Source organism: Carassius carassius, chromosome 1, assembly GCF_963082965.1.
Source record: "Carassius carassius chromosome 1, fCarCar2.1, whole genome shotgun sequence".
Classification (NCBI taxonomy): Eukaryota; Metazoa; Chordata; class Actinopteri; order Cypriniformes; family Cyprinidae; genus Carassius; species Carassius carassius.
Window position 1 is genome coordinate 38362610 of NC_081755.1, and position 22126 is coordinate 38384735.

Sequence of the window (22126 nt, forward strand, 5' to 3'; positions counted from 1 at the left end):
TGTGCCGCAGCATAAATGGCTGCCCACTGCTCCGGGTGTGTGTTCACAGTGTGTGTGTGTGTGTTCACTGCTCTGTGTGTGTGCACTTTGGATGGGTTAAATGCAGAGCACGAATTCCGAGTATGGGTCACCATACTTGGCAGAATGTCATGTAACGTATTAAAATCTAACCAAAACCTCATGTGGATTGTCAAATCAGAATTTTATGTGTCTCTGTGGTCAGATCAGATTCCAGGTAGTTTTTCCATTGTTCCAGATGTGATGCAAATGTAACATAATACAAACTGCATCATATAATTAGGAACTGTGTCCAAATTCATACAATTTCAATCACTTCTCCCATACTGGGGTAATTTATAGTAAATAAGTTGACTTTAGCATAAAAAAAACCCTTTCCAGTTATCCATCTCTTTCCTCACTAACAGCGACTTTCAGATGTTCAGACGCACCTAGACTCTGATGTAGATGCACTGTATGTATACTGACTGACTTTGGTAAGTAGAAGTTGATCTCCTGATAATTTGAATTTCAAATATACTTCAAAAAGAGTATCACTTCTGCTGTGCAACTTTAAATGTGCTCCCAACATTTCTCCTTTTATGAGGCCGAGTTAAACACCTGCTAATGAAATGAGGAAGTGAAGAGCACTCTCTTACTCACTAACTCCAAAATAAGTGAAGAGGAAATCTGGTCAAGGTATAAGACGGAGGTGAGGGGGGGGGGGGGCTACATGTTTGTGTGTCTGTCAAGGTGAACCGCTGTATGTGATGTTTAAATTTTTGACTCGGCTGAGTCACGTCCTGACATGAACACAAAGCCAAATGTTAAATGACAGTATATCGCTGTTAACCATTGTGCTAAGATGTGGGGGAGGAACCCTTAGTTTCCCAAACAAGAGTGATGTTGATCTCGTAAAGGGGGGCGTTTTCGTCGTGGGAGAATGCTCTCACCCTCAATTGCTTTCAAAACTTTACTCACAGACTCTCCCACGCGTTTCTCTGATTTCCAAAAATGAGAAACTTTTTTTGCTTTTTTTGAACACCAATGGATGCTGATGGCTAATATTAGATGCATGACTGCTGATGTGGCGTATCTGACATGTCTTCTTCCCTCCCAAATTAGAAATTAAAGAAATGGTGCAAATGCTGGCTATAGTCTGCAGTTCTTCTTTCCCTTTAACCAGAAACCCACTCTGGTCTGATCAAATGTCTCCTGTCTGGTAGGGATGGGGAAGTGAGGCCAATATAGTCGGTTTGCGCTCACATACGCAGCTGTTCCAGAGCCTGGGGGGCAAAAGCGAAAGGGCAGATATAGGAATGGAGTTTGGGATGATAGATACACAGGATTATGCAAAAGCATGTGTGGGCATATCAGTAGAATTGGTTTGATTTCGTTTGCTAAGGCCCATGGAGCGCTGGAGAACAATGCTGTTATTACGCAGCCGAAGGGGGCCGGCTGTACCTTCAATGTGTCTGTTTGCCGCAAAAATGTATGCAGAGAAATTTGTCATGCAGAGCCTTGTGTTAATATGTTACTGCACATTAATTTACATTTATGTCTCGTTAAAAAGCAGGGAAAATATGAGCTGTCATAAGCATGTTGGAACTTTTTTTGGTCAGGAATAAATTGGCTCAAAGGCCAGAAAAAGAAACAAAGAAAGACACATTGTATTGTCTCTTTAAAGTAGGTGAGACAGACGTCGAAGTGTTCTCCCCAGAGAAAGTCTCATCATTTAACAGTTTCATTGTAATTTAGTTGCTTCCAAAGAATGGACTGTGATAAGGTGATCAGGAATGCTTTTTCGCCATCAGACTATAAACCCTATTATTAGCATGACGTGATTTCAAAATTTTAAATGGTTCAGTTTACAACCAAATGTTCAGATTTTTCCTTTTAAATGTACTTTTATTCATAAAAGATGCATTAAATAGATTTTCTATTTGAAATAAATGCTGTTCTTTTGAATTGCCTATTCATCAGAGAAACCTGAAACATGTATTAAGCAGCACAGCTGTTTTCAACATTGATGATCATAAGAAATGTTTATTGAGCAACACATCTGCACATTAGAATGATTTATGAAGCATCATTTGACACTAAATACAGTAACATTTTAAAAATATCTTAAAAATAGAAATCTTAGAAATTGTCATTTTCAAAGTACTAGTATTTTTACTGTATTTCATGATCAACCTTGGTGAGCCAAAGTGATTCCTTTCAAAAACATGACTATAATCTTACTGATCCTAAATAATCTTTGTGTATGTGAAGCATTGATTGTTGGAAATAGACTGAACAACACTGAAAGGTGGAATTTCTTTATTTGCTACTGTATTTGGGTGGTTGCTAGGCGGTTTCTATGTTGCTCATCTTTTTGCAATCGAGTGTCAATCTGTCCAAGAGCTGTTGACACAGGTTACGTTCCTCTGTTGTTTCCTCTGTGTGTGTGTGTGTGTGTGTGTGTGTGTGTGTGTTTTTAGTGTTGGTCTATGTAGTTCACACCAAAATGAAATCCTGTCAGAATTTATGCACCCTCATGTCATTAAAAAACTTGATTGACTTTCCTCTGTGCAACAAAAAAGAAGACATTTTGAAGAAATTGCACCAAACAGTTTTGGTGATCATTGACCACCATTGTATGGAGGGGGAAACACACACACACACACAGACTTTCATTTCTTTAAGATGCATAAAAAGCAGTGTTCTCAAAGATGATAATTACAAAATATTTATTTGATCCCCTGCAGATTTTTTTTTAAAGTTTGCCCACTTACAAAGAAATGAAGGGTCTTTATGAATTTTTATGGCAGGTTTATTTTAACAGATGACCGAATATCCACAAACAAATCCAGAAATAACACAGTATATAAAGGTTAGAAATTGATTTGCATTTCAGTGAGTGAAAAAATTATTTGATCCCCTACCAACAAGCAAGAATTCTGGCTCCCACAGATTGGTTATGTGTCCATGTGGAACCCAGATTAGTCCTGCCACTTTGAGAAGTTACTGCTAATGTCAGCTCGTTAGGAAAACAAGACACCTGCCCACACGATCTGTATCTTCCATTCCAATCTCTCCCACCACCATGGGTAAGACCAAAGAGCTGTCAAAGGATGTCATTGACAAGATTGTAGATCTGCACAAGGCTTGGCTACAAGACCATCAGCAAAAAGTTTGGTGAGAAGGAGACAACTGTTGGTGCGTTTATTCAGAAATGGAAGAAATACAAAATAACCGTCACTCGACCTTGGTCTGGAGATCCATGCAAGATTTTGCCTCATGGTGTAAAGATGATCATGAGAAAAGTGAAGGATCAGCCTACACGGGAGGAACTTGTTAATGATCGTAAGTCAGTTGGAACCACAGTCACCAAGCAAAACTTTGGTAAACACTACGCAAATTGAAATCCTGAAATCCTGCAGCGCCCGCAAGGTCCCCCTGCTCAACAAAGCACATCTAGAGGCCTGTTTAAAGTTTGCCAAAGAAAATCTTAATGATTTAGAGAAGGCTTGGGAGAAAGTACCGTGGTCAGATGAGACCAAAATTGAGCTCTTTGGCATTAACTCAACTCGCCATGTTTGGAGGGGGAGAAATGCTGACTATGACCCCAAGAACACCATCCCTACAGTCAAGCACAGAGGTGGAAACATTATGCTTTGGGGCTGATATTCTGCTAAAGGTAGAGGACGACTTCACTGCATTAAGGGGCAAATGAACGGGGCAGTGTACTGTAAAGTCTTGGACGAGAACCTCCCTCCCTTAGCCAGAATACTGAAGATGGGTCATTTATGAGTCTTCCAGCATGACAATGACCCGAAACATACTGCCAAAGCATCAAAGGAGTGGCTCAAGAAGAAGCACATTAAGGCCATGGAGTGACCTAGCCAGTCTCCAGACCTCAATCCTATTGAAAGTCTGGGGAGGGAGCGGAGTTGCCAAACGACAGCCAAGAAACCTTAAGGATTTAGAGAGAATTTTTAAAGAGGAATGGATCAAAATCCCACCAGAGATGTGTGCAAACCTGGTGACCAACTACAAAACGTCTTACCTCTATGCTTTCCAACAAGGGTTACTACGTTATGTACTAGTACTACGTTATGATTTGCTTGGGAATCAAATAGTTATTTCACTCACTGAATGATCCCTTATATGATAATGATAATAATATTGTTGTTGTTTTTTTGGATTTTTTGGTTGATATTCTGTCACTATACATTAAAATAAACATACCATAAAAATTACATACCCTTAATTTCCTTGTGTGCAAACTTCCAAAATCAGCAGGGGATCAAATAAATATTTTCCCCACCGTACACTAATGCAACTATCAGATATTCAGAAGACTATCAACTCAGTTCAGCAGTATTAGAGACAAACTGTCCTCTGTGCTTTTGCTTCAGTCATGTGCTGTAGCATCTTCACAGCCACTATCCACACAGTTCAAAAAAAGATATGGTTTATTTCACCTCTCTGAAACTAGGCAGTGTGTGACTGCAAACAGACACATGACGCTCACCGCAGGACACAAAGGTGTCATTATGGTGCCGCAAAGCTGCCACAGCTGCAGGTCACTATTGCATGAATTGTGTTTTATTGTTGACATTGTAGAGAACATATTTAAAGAAAATACATGGGTATTAAAATGGTGGAAACAATCATTGTAATTTAAAAATTGTACATTTGCAAATGTCAGTGGCAGTTTAATAACATGTTTTTGTATATTTTATGAATCTGTTGTAACAAGAAGTTCATTTTGCATTTAAGTAAACTATAATTAGCATTTGAGCAAACACGTCAACTTGAAAACAGTAGAAAACATGTAGCATGGTATGGGATAGAAATACACTTTTTTTTAATGAATTGTATTGTCCTTTAACACACCAGTTGTTCAGCTGACAAAACAGCTGACAAAAATTCAAAGACATAATTTTGAAACTTGTAAGTTAACGATGATGTGTGGTTTACATTGTAAAGACTATAAGTCTATTCCTTACAGCCTCATTTTTATGATATTTTATCAAATTCATTATTTACCCTGATTAAAGCCTGCATGGTCAGTGACATCAGCAGAAATGGAAGATTGCTTTGAAACAGTTGATTATATTTAAAGCTGCGTGATTTAGGAGAAAAATTTAATTTGGGGGGGGGGGGACAAATCAGTAAAAAAAACAAAAAGCTTTCCTGTGCTTGTTTGTATGGTACAAAATGTGTCCAAAATGTTGTGATTTATATATAAATGTGGCTCAATAATAAAAATAATTAAATAAATAAATAAACCAGCATATAATTTTTTTTATAATATTTTACATTAAAACAAATCAATTAATTAAAAATAATAACTACAATGATAATAATTATGATTGTCTTAATTTCTTCATTTTCAAAGGTTAACCCATCAGACTTTAATTTTGCACACAAGGAGCAGTTGGTTTATAAGCACTTATTATTATAAGTTTGGTTGCATTGTTGCATTGCCAAATGCATGACCGAGTCACTCTGAGACACAAAAAAACGATTCATAACATGCTTGGTTTTATTTTTATCATCGCAAAATTTGGTTTTATTTTGATTCTTTTATTTTTAGTGTTCAGTGTTATATTTTCTTCATTAAAAATAGGCAAATAAATCACTCACTCCATACCTTAAAACTGCATGAAGGAAGTAAATCAGATCATGTCGATAAATTTTTTCATGGATGAATGGGCACATTTATCTTTGAACGTGTAATAACAAGTTTGTTTTTTTATCTGATGCGCTGTCAGTTCTATGGGTGTGAAAGGAGTGTTGAAACCGCGTCTTAAAATGTATTCTTTCCTATTCTCGTCTCATAGAGGCCTCTGCAGAATGGAGAACGGAGGCTCAATGAACTTGCTAGACTACAGGGAGGCTTTGTGGGAAAATGCAGAGAAGAACCGGTACATCTTGTGCCGTTTTATGAACCCCAACAAGCTGACCTCATATCTGCGCCAATGCAAGGTCATCGATGAACAAGACGAAGACGAGGTGCTCAACTCTCGCCTGCTGGAGTCCAAAGTCAACCGAGCAGGTATTATTCAGTGTTTTCCTGTCCGCTTAAGCGTATACCCTAACATTGTTTATGATATGATACGGATCCACCCAAGGTTGGTTTTGCTCTCCAAATCGTATTGCAGAGACATCAACATTCATAGATGCCGGTGACAGAAAATACTAAACACTGGAATATGGAAATGCAAATTCAATGCTGAAAACATTTACATGCAAATCACATCATCAATCAGTTACTCGGTCACCCCATCTTTCACTGTGTTTTTCCAGTGGTGTAATGTGATGATGAATGGACGCTTTTAATCCTGTGAGCTGCTGTTGTAGTTTTTCTTTCCCAACGACTCCTTCCTGAACCTCCATGTCATTTTTCAACTTCCGAACGGCCACAGGCTAAACGGATGACAGGGATTTTGCCTGAGCAGCTTTGTTTTGTTTGTTTGTCACAAAGCAGCACATCGAAATGCTTGTTTACCACGGCTGGGATTTTCACAGCCCCCTAATGATTCTCTTTTCCCTCTGGGACCGGCAGTTTGGCACGTAATGCAGAAGATCTTTCAAGTACTTTTTGTGCCACAACTTTCTCTAGTGAGTTAAAATACAATGCAATGCTTTCATCAAAGACAAATCTGGACTTTCCTGCTACAGCAACACTACAGAGTTTAACCAAACACAATGCGATGAGTAATTTGTCTGTCCACATCAGGCGCAATATTTCCATGAGATGCAACAAAATCAATCACAAATCACAGCCAATCAGAAGACTGTGTGGGCGGAGCTCTCTTTGCAAGGCTGCTGCTGTTTCACACTTGCAACAAAGTGGATTAATGCCTTATCAAATGAAATTTGAATACGTTATTCCAAACACATACTCGGTGACTGATACAGTGTTTGTCATGGAATATGCTTGTTTTCAAAGTTTAAATGTTCTTCTTTCCTTTCTTTCTTTTCAAGCTCTGAGGTTAATTTTCAGTTGTCTCTTTCGTGATGGAGGTTAAAGTCATTCAGAATGATCTTAAAACTCAAATGAAACCTTTTTTAATATTATACCAAACACAGTCAGTACTTAAGCTGTCAGTTATGTACAGGATGGTGGACCTGTGTGGCCCTTAAACAATGAGACTGATTGAATAATATCAGTTAATATCAGTATAATATGTTTGCAGGACCCTGACAGTCTGAGGACCTAGTTTTATTTAATCTGGGCTAGAAATGATCGGATATTACAATTCATTTCATGAACAAAATGTAATACTTTTTTTGGATCATCAACAATAATGAAAAAAAAATAATGATGTTAATGAAAATCAGATCATAATCAGTAATGTCAGAGATTGCCCGTTCTTTTCATTTTATTTTATTTAGATGCATGTTTAAATGGATAGTTCACCCAAAAGTGAAAATCCTGTTAATTAAGTTAATTTGCATATTACTGTCTTAGATGTAGCTGACTTTTTTTTTTTCATCTGAACGGATGAATCATCCACAGTGAGATCAGTATAGCTTGCATTTAGAAAATATATTTCCATTTCATTCCAACTTTAATCTTTGATGTAATATGGGTGATTCTATAATTACAGGTACATTTGGTGTCCAAAGTCTTTATTTGTTTCTGCTATTTTCATTTCAAATAGTTCATTTAGATTTTTGTGGATAATTTGTTACTCATTATCATGGATCACAAGATGTTACAGGCAATAACTGTATAACATTTTATTTTCTGTAAAAATTGTCATATAGATTTTTGAATCATGATCTGTGTATGTATGTATATGTCACACAAAAAACAAAATGTCACAGAAACACATATAGATAGCATTTTAGCCAAGATTGAAAAATTTACTTATCTATTTATATGAGGCATGACAAAATATTGACTATTTAGATAAAAAATGTAGATAAAAAAAGCACTATCTGATAATGATTCATCCTGATCACTTTAACATAAAGTAATCTATAAAGGTCACGTCAGGTAGAAATAACTCATTGCACTTTTTTCAGTTCAACAAGCGTCATGCCGCCGTGGTTTATGTTTCAGGTCGATTGTTGGATATCCTGCACACAAAGGGAGAGCGAGGCTATGTGGTTTTTCTAGAGAGTCTAGAGTTGTACTATCCTGACCTCTACAAACTCGTCACGGGGAAGGAGCCTACACGCAGATGTTCCACTATAGTCGGTGAGTCACCTTTAAATTAAAATGTTGCCCATATAAATGACCTACGACCATGCCTTAAAAATGTTTGTTGCCTTCCACCTGCTTCCCCTCTGGGTTGAGCATCTGCCATAAATCCCCTTTCACATTTGTGCAGTAGCCTCATAAACAATTGCTGTGGTGCTACTATGGTACACTAATGGTGTCAGGTGGTGCTAAATAATTACTATAAATATATCATGATATTTGCATGACACTTCAAGGATACCATACCATAGTAATGTTTAATTGACTGCATTTTGTTCTTTTCTGTAGTGGAAGAGGGCCAGGAAGGCCTAATCCAGTTTTTAATGAATGAAGTCATGAAGCTTCAGCAGCAGTCCAAGGCTAAAGAAGTGCAGCGAGTGGACATCATGACCAAATGCCGCACGCTAGAAGATGAGCACAAGAAGCTTCGACTGGCCAACCAGGAGCTGCAGACTTTCCAGGAACGCTACAATAAGATGAAAGAAGAGCGTAATAACTACAACGATGAACTTATGAAGGTGAAGGATGACAACTATCAGCTGGCTATGCGATATGCCCAGCTCAGCGAGGAGAAGAATATGGCTGTGATGAGGAGCCGAGACCTTCAGCTGGAGGTCAGAGGGCTTCTGCAAGCACTGCAGGATGATTCGAGTTGATTTTTTTTCTCTTTAGAAATCTCCCCGTCTTCTGTATTTATGGCTAAAAGTGACGGGTCACTCATATTTACACAAATGATTTGACAATGTGGGATACAAATGTTGACTGCTGTCTCTCTGTTTGCTCTAGATTGACCAACTCAAGCACAAGTTGAACAAGGTGGAGGAGGAGTGCAAAATGGAAAGGAGGCAATCTCTGAAATTGAAGAATGACATTGAGAACCGACCTCGGAAAGAGCAGATATTTGAGCTGGAGCGAGAGAATGAGGTCTTGAAGATCAAAATCCAGGAGTTGCAGTCTATCATACAGGTGAAGGCGCTTTTTTATTGTTTTGTTTTTGTTTAAAGTCAGAGATTTCAAAGTTGTTTTGTTTCTTTGTATGCACAGCCCGGGCCTCTACCTGATTCAGACAAGGCCATCTTGGATATCCTGGAGCATGACCGACAGGAGGCTCTAGAGGATCGTCAGGAGCTGGTCAACAGACTCTATAACCTGCACGAAGAGGTCCGACAGGCCGAGGAGCTCCGTGACAAGGTTAGGACCAACCTCATACTGAAATAATCATTTCAGCTTCAAGCCCCTTTCCAAACAATGCACAGACATACACAAATGTTGGGTAAATAAACTGCTTTTAATAACTAATGAAATACATTACCACTCATACATTTTGGGGACGGTAAGTCTTTTTTGTTTGTTTGGTTGTTTTACTTTACAATACATACTGTACATACATTTTTAGTTACTTGCATTTAGCAAGGATGTATTAAATTGATCAAGTGACAGCAAAGTATTTGTAGTATAGTTAAACCAGTGATTTTAAATTCTAATAATATTCACAGTGTTGCTATTTTTTACTGTACCAAGACGTGTAGTCTTCTTAAACAGAAGACAATTGTTTCAACAACATAAAAAAAATCTTACTGACCCAAATACAGTTTGAACTGTAGTGTGTCTTTTTTTTAAACTATGCTTTCCTGTTCTTGCTATGAAAATAGCCTTTGGTGTTGACATAGCATTAAAAAAGAGGAACGACTTTGTATCCGTATTTAATGAAATATTATAAGTAGGCTTATTTTGTTGACTAGATGCATTGCAACTAGCAATTACTTTATCTGCAAGCAATGCAATAGATTTTTGCTAAAAAATTAGTCATCTTATATGGCAGCATAACTTAGCTGCTTGCTATTTGAAACACTAAGTCCACCGACTGTATAGTGTTTGAAAAGGCTGTCTAGGGAGACAGCTCACTTTTGGCAGACACCTTAAGCATCAGGTCGTATTGGTCAGTATGGTCACTTACCGAATGATCAGGTGACCTCATAATGAATATGCCAAATGTGATATTAAATTGGCCTCACAGGGGATTAAGCATATTTAATATGGTCTCAGCATGAGAGTTTTTAGTTGACGGCTAGGAATAATGAAGTGTAGGCAAAGGCTTTTTCTCTTGTCACACATGAACGAGAAGTGACAGAGGCTGATGAGGACTGGCTGCTCTAAGTGGCCCCTTCTGCAGTGTGCTGTAGCTCTAATTAGAAGCGCATCTGAAGTGACGTGTGAAAAGTGTCAGAATTCGGGCTAAGACAGGAAGGGAGGGGGAGGGGAGTGACTTCTTATCACATTCAGCCCTCTTTTGGAGCTTTTCAACTGTTCTACTTCCCATAATCTGCATAAAATGTACATTTTAGAGTGTTGAAGACCTACTTTTGCCACAAAAGAAAAAAAACAAACATTTGAGTTAACCCTCGTAAAGCTTACCAGGATCTCTTTTAACACTACAGTCGAGTTTAATGCATGTAGAGTGCTTGTTAAAGCCAGACATCCCTCATTCCCAAATATATATTAGTGTTTGTTTGTCTATTGACAGGGAAAGTAATTCTCGTTTGAAAGAATTGTTGTGCTATGCAAATTTCTGCAACAAAAAAATGGAAATTTATGCTTTCGCAGAGCATTTTTCTCTGTAAATGATGAAGCTTTGTCTCTTCGACATGCAATCAGCAAGGTTTGAGTCACATGAAACTGTTTAGTGTGGAATGATGGTCTGAGAGGTAGATATTAATAATGTGCTGAAAAGGAATCCTACAAACTGTTGCTTTTGAATTATCTAACAGTAAGGTTTCCTCTCAGGGTCATGTGATACCATTTTGAATGATGCCACTTTGCTCTTTATTCCACTGATGGGTTTATATGAGAAATGTTTTATCTAATAATTCACAGTACCTGGAAGAGAAGGAGGACCTTGAATTAAAGTGCTCCACTCTGGTGAAGGACTGCGAAATGTACAAGAACCGCATGAACACGGTCATGGTGCAGCTGGAAGAGGTGGAACGTGAGCGGGACCAGGTTGAGTGCTAATGTTCCTACTGATGGCTTTGGATTAGTTCATTTGCTGTTACTTAAAAGAGCTAGCGATAATGGATAGTTTTCTCTGTCCTACAGGCTTTTAAGTCAAGAGATGATGCTCAACACCTCGTGTCTCAATGTCTGATTGACAAAGACAAGTACCGCAAGCAAATACGGGAGTTGGAAGAGAGGAGCGATGAACTTCAAATAGAAATTGTACGCAAGGAAGCCAAGATAGTCAACCTGGAGTGCAAACTGAGACGGATGGCCAAAGAAAATGGTTTGGATCAGGTGAGAAATGATCTACGTAATTGAAAAGTTTAGTGTAGTTTGTTTAGTTTTTTTCTCATTTCCCCCATTTGAAACTAGAAGGACTTTATCACCATATCAGTTACTGGCTAATTGGCTGTTTTTTTTTTATTTTTATTTTTATTTTATCATGATATTTCCCCCTCAGAGTCTGCCACGAGACATTACTCCATTAATTATAGCTCAACACTTTGGGCAACCTGATGGAAATACAGGAGGACCTTCAGAGGACTCTGGAGAAGACACTGTTGATGATCAAGAGCCTAAGCTCCAACGCAGAAGTAACCTTAAGGGCAGAGTGAGTACAAACATGAAGCTATGTCTTTAAATCTTTCATTGTACGTCTTTGTTCAAGAATGTTTCTGCATTCTAATGCCTGTCATTCACATTTATTAGATTAACAGACCAAAATCTCCAGCAGCTGGACCCAAAAGTCCTCAATTTCAAGGTAAATGTTTTTAAAGAGCTCTGAAGGTGCTGCGTGTGAACCTGAAGTTAATATGTAGTTATTGTATGGTATTGTTCACTGAATGTTTTCAAAGAGAATTTCCTGTAAGCCTGATTCCCTTTGATTTCAACTCTCATTATAGCCATGTCTTTCACAAACGGAGATCTGTTAGAACCTGCAGCTACTGACAACACAAGTCTTAACAGTGCCAGTGCAGTGATTTCTCCTGCAGAGATCTGCTATAAAAATGTAGGCTTTAATGCATTTTCATTTAATTTGTATATCTCTCCAAGTAGCTTTAATTTGAAGGCACATGGTGTGTATGTGCTTGTGTCTCTTCAGCTGCGGTGCCGTAATGACAGTATCTTGTCCACCGTGCCTGAGCCCCCAGACCAGAACTCAATTGTCAGGAGAAGCAAGGAGAACCCAAACTCTCAATACAAATGGTAATTAAAATCAGAGCTCTATGTAACATACACGCTAGGGGTGTAATGGTACGCAAAAATCACGGTTCGGTTCATTTTCGGTACAGTAAGGGAAAGAAATGCAAACATTAAACTGCAGGTTGTTTATTACTATAAACTTTTTTAACAATTTGTTTACACTTTTTTTAAAAGACTTTTTAATAATATATATAAAATAAAAAAAGAATAAGAAATAAAATACTGCTGCAAAGTTCTCCACTAAATAAAATACTGTCAGTCTCAAACCAATATCATATAATAAAATATAATGACAAATATAAATAAATAACTATGATTACAGTGCAGCATTACCAATTCCAGCTTGTAGGCCTGCTCATATTTAAAAAAATTCGTTATAGCGTTGGACCGATCGGAATTAAGAGCAAAGGTCTGTTTAAATGCCGACGGGAGCTACATTTGAATTACAATCGTTTTTTTCCTAGTTGTAGTGATGTTCACACTCGCGTGATGCCTTTTGAAAACCTTAGGCCGGTGACACACTGGCATATTGCACCTGTCAAACATAGTCTATTTTGCTGTCAATACTGTTGACGGTGTCCTTTATCAGTAGGCTTTATATTTATGCTCAACATGAAGTATAGATATTGTTGTCGTGAAGACAAGATCCTGGTCTGTCGGCGGTCTCCCTCTATGTCACCTACAGTAGCAGCAGCGCGCCAGCGCCGCGTCAGGCACGATTCTGGTGTGTAAAGACACAGAAAACGTGAAAACGGCCGTCACGCAACTGACACGCAGCAGAAACTCCACGCAGCCGGTGTGTCACCGGCCTTAGAATCAGCTGCAGGGCTTGATTTGCGCTGAACGCGGAGACTTCCGCCACTTAATATGTTCGTTTGGAAACACAAAAATGTACCTATGTTCCGCATACAAAATATTGCATCCGGTACACACGGGCACCGTACCGAAAGCCCTGTACCGAAACGGTCCGGTACGAATACACGTACCGTTACACCCCTAATACACGCTGATCAAAAGAAAACAATATACTTTCTATTATTAATGATATGTTTACCATATTCCATAGTAACCCTTGTTTAACAGAAGTATCTATAGTAAGACCATGCTGACTTGTTTTTTAAAAACATATATCATTGGTAAACATTTAAAATATATTTATTTAGTTCTTGCCATTAAATAGTCTTAGATGATGACTTGAATAAATCAATAAACAATGATGTAAACTACATAAATAAATAGATGTACATTATTATTATTATTATTATTTTACTTTATATACAGTACATATTTAATTAAAATGCTTTATATATTATTTTCAGTGTAAAACAACAGTACAGTAAAACTGTTAATGGTTCTTCATTACGATGGTTAGTTCAATGTGTCTGATTTGTAAAGCAAACTATGAAATTTGATGGTGGCATTGTAGAGAAAAGTTGACTATGCTCTATCTCTCTTTCAGTATTCCCATTTCAGACACTGCAGATACTGACAGTGGAGACAATGCCGACATGGGTATGAACAGCCATAAATCATTCACTTCACCCACTCACCGCTGAATCATACACTTAAGTGACTAGCCTTTGTAAAAATGTCTCTTCTTTACTGTAGATGACCATGACTTAGATTCTTCCTTCTATGGGCCTTCATCCATCCATTCATCTTCATCTTCCCACCAGTCTGAGACAATGGACTCTTATGATCTGGAGCAAGTCAATAACATCTTCAGGAAATTCTCTTTGGAGAGGTATTTGGATGTTTACTTATAATAATAGTCTTATTTGATAATTATGTCATTTCACGAGGCAGTGAATCAACTTTCCATTTTGGCGACCTTGAGAAATAAATCTTCTTTTGGTCATCTCGAATTGTACATCTATGTTATCACTCCTCTTTGATTTGTGCATTCGCCCTTTTTCATTCTCCAGACCATTTCGTCCTTCATTGACCTCGGGCCCTCCGCAAAACACATTGCGGCCAGTGCAGAGCCTTTTTCTCTCTGGAGAAAACCTTCTGTCGGACATCACTCTGATTGGTGGAAATGATAGCGGCATCTTTGTGTCCTCTGTGCAGTCTGGTTCTGAAACAGACCGGGCCGGAGTCAAAGTCGGACATCATCTTTTAATGGTGGGATTGAACTCCTGCATATGTTCCACAACCAAAACAACAAAAAAGCTGCTGTAGCAGTGGTAATCTCTTCCTGTTTGGTTTCATTTATCCCCTAGTTGGAAGGCAATGTTCGTGGAGAAGCTCAGAGTGTGGCTTTGGAAACCTGCACCAAAGAGGAAGCTCACTGGACCCTGCAGAGATGCACCGGACAAGTGCATCTCCATTATAAGTCTAACTATGATGGTGAGCTCTCTTAAAAAGAGGATGCTTTTTTCAAGAGTTCAATGTGCATAGGGGAGGTTAGAAGGTCCAATGTTTCAAAAAGTCCTGCACCACTCTGGGAGGAACCTAATAACATATTCACACTCTGAATTAAATGTTTTCATCACACACACCATCTTATTCAGTGTTGTGTTAAGTTGCATCCACAACAAACTGTTCTCAGAGTCACTTCTTAGCACCTCAGTGGCTATTGTGCTTTTATTGGGTCCCTGTTTTGACCCCGCTTTCTTGTTTCCAGGCTACAGGCGGCTGCTGAAGGACATTGAAGATGGCACAGTGGTATCTGGAGACTCTTTCTACATCCGTCTCAATCTGAACATCTCCAGCCAGTTGGACAACTGCTCACTGAACGTAAGATGTGATGAGGTGCTTCATGTTCTGGACACCATGCACCAGGGCAAATGTGAGTGGCTGTGTGCCCGAGTGGACCCTTTCACCAACAAGGACACGGAGAGAGGCACCATACCGAGCTACTCCAGGTGAGGACTGAAAACTGAGTGACCATTATAGTGTCAGTTTCAAAACGAGTGTGAACATTGTCTGTTGCCTGCTGCAGATTGTCTGTCAGTGCGTAGGTGAGTGCGTGGGTGTGCATTTTTATATCTGTTGACTGTGAAGAGATGCTGTAAAGTGAACTTGGCTGTCACCTCCTCCCCAGAGCCCAGCAGCTCCTCTTGGTGAAGATGCAGAAGCTGATGTGTCGAGGGGGTCGAGAGGAAGTTGAAACACTGCGAGGACTCCGGGTCAGTTCCTTCTGGATTATTGGAGAAATGCGCCCACTTTTGGCTTTCAAGTTTGTTGATGAGTCAGAACTGACGAGACATAATTTGAATGCCAATTAATGTGACCGTATTCAACACTTTCTGTCACTTCAAAGGGATAGCTCAGTCAAATATGAAAATTCTCTCATCATTTACTCACCCTTATGTCATCCCAAACCTGTATGACTGATTTGCTCCTGTGCATCATAACTCTTTTTGTCCATCTAATGAAAAAAAGATCTTCATTTATGTACTGGACAGCTGTGGATCTGATTCCATTAAAAAAATCAGTCAACACCTATTGAAGCAAAACAGTCATGAACCTTTCTTTGTCCTTTTCCAGAATAGGGCTGTACCTGCCTTTACAGCTGTATCTCAGATGTCTGCTAAAAACATCTGTTTGGTTTTGAATATCATGTCTATCGCACTGAAATCATGCATTTTAAACCATATTAGTTTGAACTTCTGATATACGTTTTTTTTTGTTGAGCGCACACATTTGTGCGCATAGAAAGCTGCCGTCACACAGCATGAGAGTACTAAACAAAGTTTTCTTTCATGTCTTATTGCGCTTAAACTGTCAAATACACACAAGTTTATGTTAAAAACATACATGAGTTACAAAAACAGTCTGTTATGTCTGTGAAGGTAAACAGCTAAGAAAGAAATCACGTTTATATTTGATTTGTGACTGCAGTGTAATATACAGTAGTTATACCGCAGTCTACAGTGTTAATATCACCCAAACAATGAAATAACAACGAAAAACTGATATATAATGTTATAATGAATTACTATAGCTGTAATAAGAAGACATTTCTTACATTAATGCTTCTTTAAGATGCTCTACCATGAAGATAAACATGGAGGATTGTATGCGGCTCACTCAGGGCGGGGTTTCTGCTAATACTCTAGCATCTGTCAACAGTCGTGGGCGGGGCTTGTAAAAATCCCATTGTACAGATTCTGCGAACGGCTTGTTCTGAGACACTGCCTATGATCCATTAAAAAAAGGATCAGGTGGATTTTTATCATTTATAGGGTGGTTGTTTACACACACTGCCAACACACATTTATGTTAAATAACATGTAACAGTGAATTGTGCATAATAGGTGCCCTTTAATGCAAATTACCTCTGCTTTGATTGGCTACTCTCCATATTAAAGTAGTTCATACAGTTGTTCATCAGGGTTGCTGAATACAGTGTAGGTGTTGTGTGTATAGTCATATGTCAGATAATTCATATTCATGATGTCATTCCCTTAATGATTTTTGAGTGACACATTTCTCATAAATTGCCCTTGGCTGCATTTCCCAAAACCATCGTAAGTTGATCGTAGCTCCATTGGTTTCAATGGGTGTACAGTACTTAAGCTTATGATGGTTTTGGGAAGCGCAGCCCTGGTAAATATCACTTTTCATGAGTTATTTTCTAATAAACTCTCTGACTTCCATTTGTGCTCACAGAACACTCTACAACCTGAGGAGCCCACACCAACTCAAGACCCCAAATGTAGTCCACGTCTGTCCAGAGCCAGTGTCTTCATCTTTCAGATATTACAGGTAACAGGTCCTCTTGAGTTTGCTCTCCCTGCCATAGTGCTGAGGTCTTACTGCAGACAGGAAAAGAGCAGAGTCTTGCTGAGATTAAAAGAGATCCCTGGTGTCAGTTTGTCAGCAGGGTGGATAACAAGTACAAGAGGATGAACAGCAGTGAGCGTGTCCGCATTGTCAATGGAGGAAATCCATCATCAGTTTCCAGACCAGGTTTTGAAACGCTGAAGCCTGAGGGTAAGACTGCCCACCCTCATCTTTACTTGTTTATTTCGAAGGGATCTTTACAGCGGATGCCTTGCAGACAGGTTTCATACTGTCATGAAAATGAAACCTGAACATGTCAGGGAATTTGCAAAGCTTGTTTTCCAGAACTGAAAAATATATAATTCATTACCTTTTTAGTTATGATCTAAATTGGTTAAAAGGAACGAGAATGACCTTTTGTTTGCACATGTCCATTTCTAGTGTTTATACGGAATTAGATTTGACTTTTAGCGGAAAACTGCTTTCAGAGTTGACCCGTGAACTGTTTCTGTTCTTTCAGACACCTCTGACCCAGAGAGCGACTTAAACAAGGGCTTGAATCTGATCCCGTACAGTCTAGTGACTCCACACCAATGCCTGCGTAAAAGACCTGTCCTCTTCACCCCCAACATCCTCGCCAAGACCATTGTCCAGAAGTTCCTTAATCTTGGAGGTGCTATGGAGTTCAATATATGCAAACCAGGTAGAAGTGGCTGGAGGAAGGTTGTCCTAATTATAGAGACAGTGTTTTACCAGTAGCTGCCATTATTAACTATCACATGTATGATAGATTCATCTTGATAACAAGAACTTCATTTTAATTCGTTGCATGACTTCACCTCTTACATTACAAGCAAAACCCCACTCAGTCTATGTTAAGCACAAGCTTTTGAATGCATGTAAAAGAAAACACTCAGATGAGGAGAGTGATTGATTGATTTAATTGATTAATTTACTTGTTCTTTTGTTTAGATTTATTATCCTTTTTCCTTTTGTTTTTTTTTAAAACAAAAACTAAATATTTTCTAACTTCTAAAGTTGAACGGCCTGCTTTACAAGAATAATACTGAATAAGAAATGGTTTTAGCTTCAGAGTTCAGCTAGGCACAATAGTTAAATTCATGATTGAAAGGTTCCTCTTAGCAGATTCTTTAAATAAATCATTAATCACTCTGGATGAGTTAATGTGCACATAATTAGAATGTGAGACTCAAGTGTCATTACTGACTCATTGTTCATATGTCAGTGTGTATCTGACTACACATCCTTAGCAGAGTTGAATTTTTGCTTTAATAAGTCGGGGGCTCTTCTTCCAAAATAATGCTAAATGGAATATTTAAGAAACTGGAGTTGATAAGAATAATCAAATCAGAACCACAATCTATAAAATCCTTACGATGCCCTCCCTAGATGCAAGCAATGTTTTCCTTGACATGCCTACTCACAAGAAAGATTAATTTGTCTTTTTCCAGACATTCTGACAAAAGATGAATTCCTCATGAAACAGAAGATAGAGCCCATCATTTATTCCAAAGAAAAGCAGGCCTGCACATATGAATGCATCACTCCAGAAAACATCGAAGCGGTTGCCTTCAAGGTACAGTAATAAATGTTCTTTTCAGAAGAATTTAATAACAGCTCAATTACGTTTTTGCTTTTATGTGCTGTCATTTCTTCTGCTTACTCAAGAAGCTTGTCAGATATTTATGTGTTCGCTGTTTAGCCGAGCAGTGTCGTTTTGAAGCGCTTGCTCTCGTGAGAGCTTAACCCTTTCCTGAAGACACCAATGGGATCGTCACACTACACCAAGCCCAACTTTCTAACTACTTGTTAAGGGTCATGACTTGAGGAATCAAAATTCCCTTGATCTATTGTCATATAAGAAGTCTGTGAACCATTAAAATATCCAGCAAGTTTTATATCATAACGCCCTCAGGGGAGGTGAGAGAGTCGCAGACTCCCACTGAAACTTTACCTGCTGATGTCACTGTTAGACAGTGTGTCTTTAGGAAAAGAGTCATTTATACACTTTTTAATGTTATATTTCATATCATTGGCATTTTGTACTCATCCATTACTTTTTCTCATCCAATGTTTTGAGCAGGCACATCTACTCATCTCTCGTTGCTACCGGACACTCCATCTGTTGCACATGTTAAATTGACCAAGCAACCATCCTCTCCTTCTGCGCTTACCTATTTGCCAACTTACCTTAAATATTTTTTCCTTTCTTTTATTCCATAATGGAGTGTGTGTCCTAAGCGTTGCCCATGCCTTAACATCTCTCACTTTTCTCTGATTGATGCATGTGAACAAACAGTGCAATTCTCTATTATTTACCTATTTGCCACCTTAACTTATATTTTATTCCTCTAATCTGTAAAGGAGCGCACGTCCCGTAGCACTTAAGCACTTAACCACTGCCTTAGGCCATGCCCACTGGAGTTCAGTCGGATGACACTTGGCTACACCGGACACGAGCGAGCGTTGCGTCATGTTGGGTCTAAAGCATTATAATCAATGAAATGATCTACACTAGATACAGTATACAGATTCCCATTCAGTATCTCATGAACACCTTGTGCTTGAGCTACTCCTGACAACAGCACAAATGGAATAATAAAACAAGGTTCACTTTGACGTATCCATTTTAAGTACAGGTACAGCTTGTTTGCATCTCTGTACACGACTTCAGAAAACCCCAGTGTTGGAAACAAGTGGCTTTGTCTGTACAGGGCTTTTTTAAAATCTGGGTTTTATATTGCTTTATGTTTAAGGGTTTTTTATGCATTTGTTTTCAAAACACTTACTCACATGCAATAGCGAAGAACATTGATACTGTTTTCCATGCAGTGATATTAACCAATCATAAAAGTGGCCATTTATGTGCATGCTTTTTTAAGGGAGATACCTCTTAAAATAGATCACTTCTGAAAGAGGGTCAAAATGGTCTTTTTTCCTTTTTAAGAAACTTAAGGGTTAAGCGAACCTCAAGGGACATATTGCAATAAAACAAAATCTGTCTCGTGACCCCTTTAAACTTAAAGTGGACCCTAAGGTTTATTTAAAAAATACTTTATTCAAACAAAGAGCTCTGTAAGTCTCAGTGTGTTTAATGTGACTGAAAGGGGAAGGAACAGTGGTATGTAGGAGACAGACCTGATGCTCCTGATGGCTGCAGATGCAATCTGCTTGTTGGGGGTTTATGAGGTGGTTAGATGAGAGGCTGCATATTGTTTTTCACTTGCTAATGTGTCAGGAGATGAGTAATTTTCCACTGCAAATCTCACTTGTTCAAGAGGTGTGCCAAAAACAGGACAAAAAATGAGAGCCGACACCTCACTGGGCGAGCTCTCGATTCTCTTTTCTGCTATATATTGTAAATTAATATTTACAATATCGTCTAGATCCATCAGTAACTGTTGCGTTTTGATAATATTGAATACAAGAAAGTTTAAAAAGTGTATTTTTAGGGAAAAGCTATTATATTAAATCAGCGTTTTATTTCTTAGAATAAGCACTGTCTCCTGGAAGCTGATCTGAGCTGTGTGAAAGACTTGTTGAGGAGAGAGATCTACCCCATCGTGATCTTCATCAAAATCTGCGAAAGGAACATCAAAAAATTAAGGTCTTCTATCTTGCTTAACTCTTAAATGAGTGTCATATTCATTTTTTAGTTTCAGTTTGAAGAGGCTTAGTTTCATTATTCGAGGTCAAATGATCCTCAGATAATACAGTGGTCGTTTCTGGTGTTTTTTCCTCGAGCAGGAGGCTCCCTCTGAAGGTGGACTCTGAGGAGGAGTTCTTGAAGATGTGTCGCTCCAAGGAGAAGGAGCTGGAGACGCTGCCGTGCTTGTACGCCAGTGTGGAGCCCGACTCTTGGAGTGGGGTGGAGGATCTCGTCAGGATCATCAAGGAAAAGATTTTTGAAGAGCAGAAGAAGACGGTCTGGGTGGAGCAGGACCTGCTGTGACCTGATCACACAAGCAAGTAACGGCTTACGGTGCACCAAAACTGTTTTCAGCCTTGGGTGGAATGTGTGCATGCAGCACAGGCGTGTGAACAGGAAGTCAAAAGCGTGAAAGGTGAGGTGTGTTTCTCTCGGCTGTCAAAAACCAAAAAAACCAAAGCAAACACGTGGACGAGGTACCATGTGATGCTCCTTACATTCACATGGTAAGCAGTGGAACTGTTCTCATCCCAGAGCTTCTCATCTGTTATTCTCCTGAAGCAGAGCTGTTGTCAATAAAACATGATCCTTTCCTCACTATAGGGCTGCCCACTGAATTTTGCTTCAGCTGTATTCTGGCTGATTTGTGTATAACTGTAAGATGCCACCATTGTTGCAATATACAGTATGTACTTTTGTCTTTGTAGGCACATTACATCAATTAATATTAGTGACTTCTATATTTATTTTAATACAAACCTACATTTGGAACGTGTTTCTAATCTCTGTGTCAGTAACACACATGTGGCTTATTTCTGTGCTCATTTCAGCTGCTACCTTAATCCTTGCCAAGATTTTACTGTATCCGTAGGTCAAACTGTATTTCAGAGGCATTATACTGTACAATAATGTACATGACATGTCAAGCTCATGACTGTAATTGACCACTTTGTGTTTTTTTTGGCATTATTTTGGAGTATGTTTAAGCTGTCATTGATTGACATCATAAAGTGGGCTCTTATCTTAGAAGTTTTCATAGTTTGCCATTTAGAAACACCATGAATTATGGGTACCTAACAAGTAATATGAATTTCTTTTAAGGTAACATTCAAGGTTAAATGTATATGAATGTAAAGAAATGTAAAAGGGACTATATATCAAAGATGAAAAGGGGTTTTAAGCATAATTTAAGCATCTTTCCTGTACATTCGAATGTGTTCTGTTTAACTTTTGTCTTCTAAGCAAAGAAATGATGACTATCATAACCTTTTTACCATGATTTACAGAAGACGCCCACTAAAATGTTAATCATAGTATCAGTA

At 38.6% G+C, this 22126-nt stretch overlaps 1 protein-coding gene across 1 annotated transcript; it reads left to right on the top strand.

Annotated features, from left to right (window-relative positions):
- The first annotated feature begins 5837 nt into the window (after window positions 1-5837).
- card11 (caspase recruitment domain family, member 11) lies at window positions 5838-21944 on the top strand. Its single transcript, XM_059558857.1, has 23 exons — window positions 5838-6046; window positions 8063-8200; window positions 8492-8817; window positions 8990-9169; window positions 9248-9394; window positions 11078-11203; window positions 11300-11494; window positions 11661-11810; window positions 11909-11960; window positions 12103-12209; window positions 12303-12406; window positions 13863-13915; window positions 14012-14147; window positions 14329-14527; window positions 14626-14752; window positions 15030-15270; window positions 15450-15534; window positions 17021-17116; window positions 17224-17344; window positions 17655-17837; window positions 18607-18731; window positions 20647-20762; window positions 20903-21944. Exons 1-23 carry the CDS (start codon window positions 5845-5847, stop codon window positions 21105-21107), a joined length of 3414 nt encoding a protein of 1137 aa, XP_059414840.1. The 5' UTR covers window positions 5838-5844; the 3' UTR covers window positions 21108-21944.
- Window positions 21945-22126: the final 182 nt, after the last annotated feature.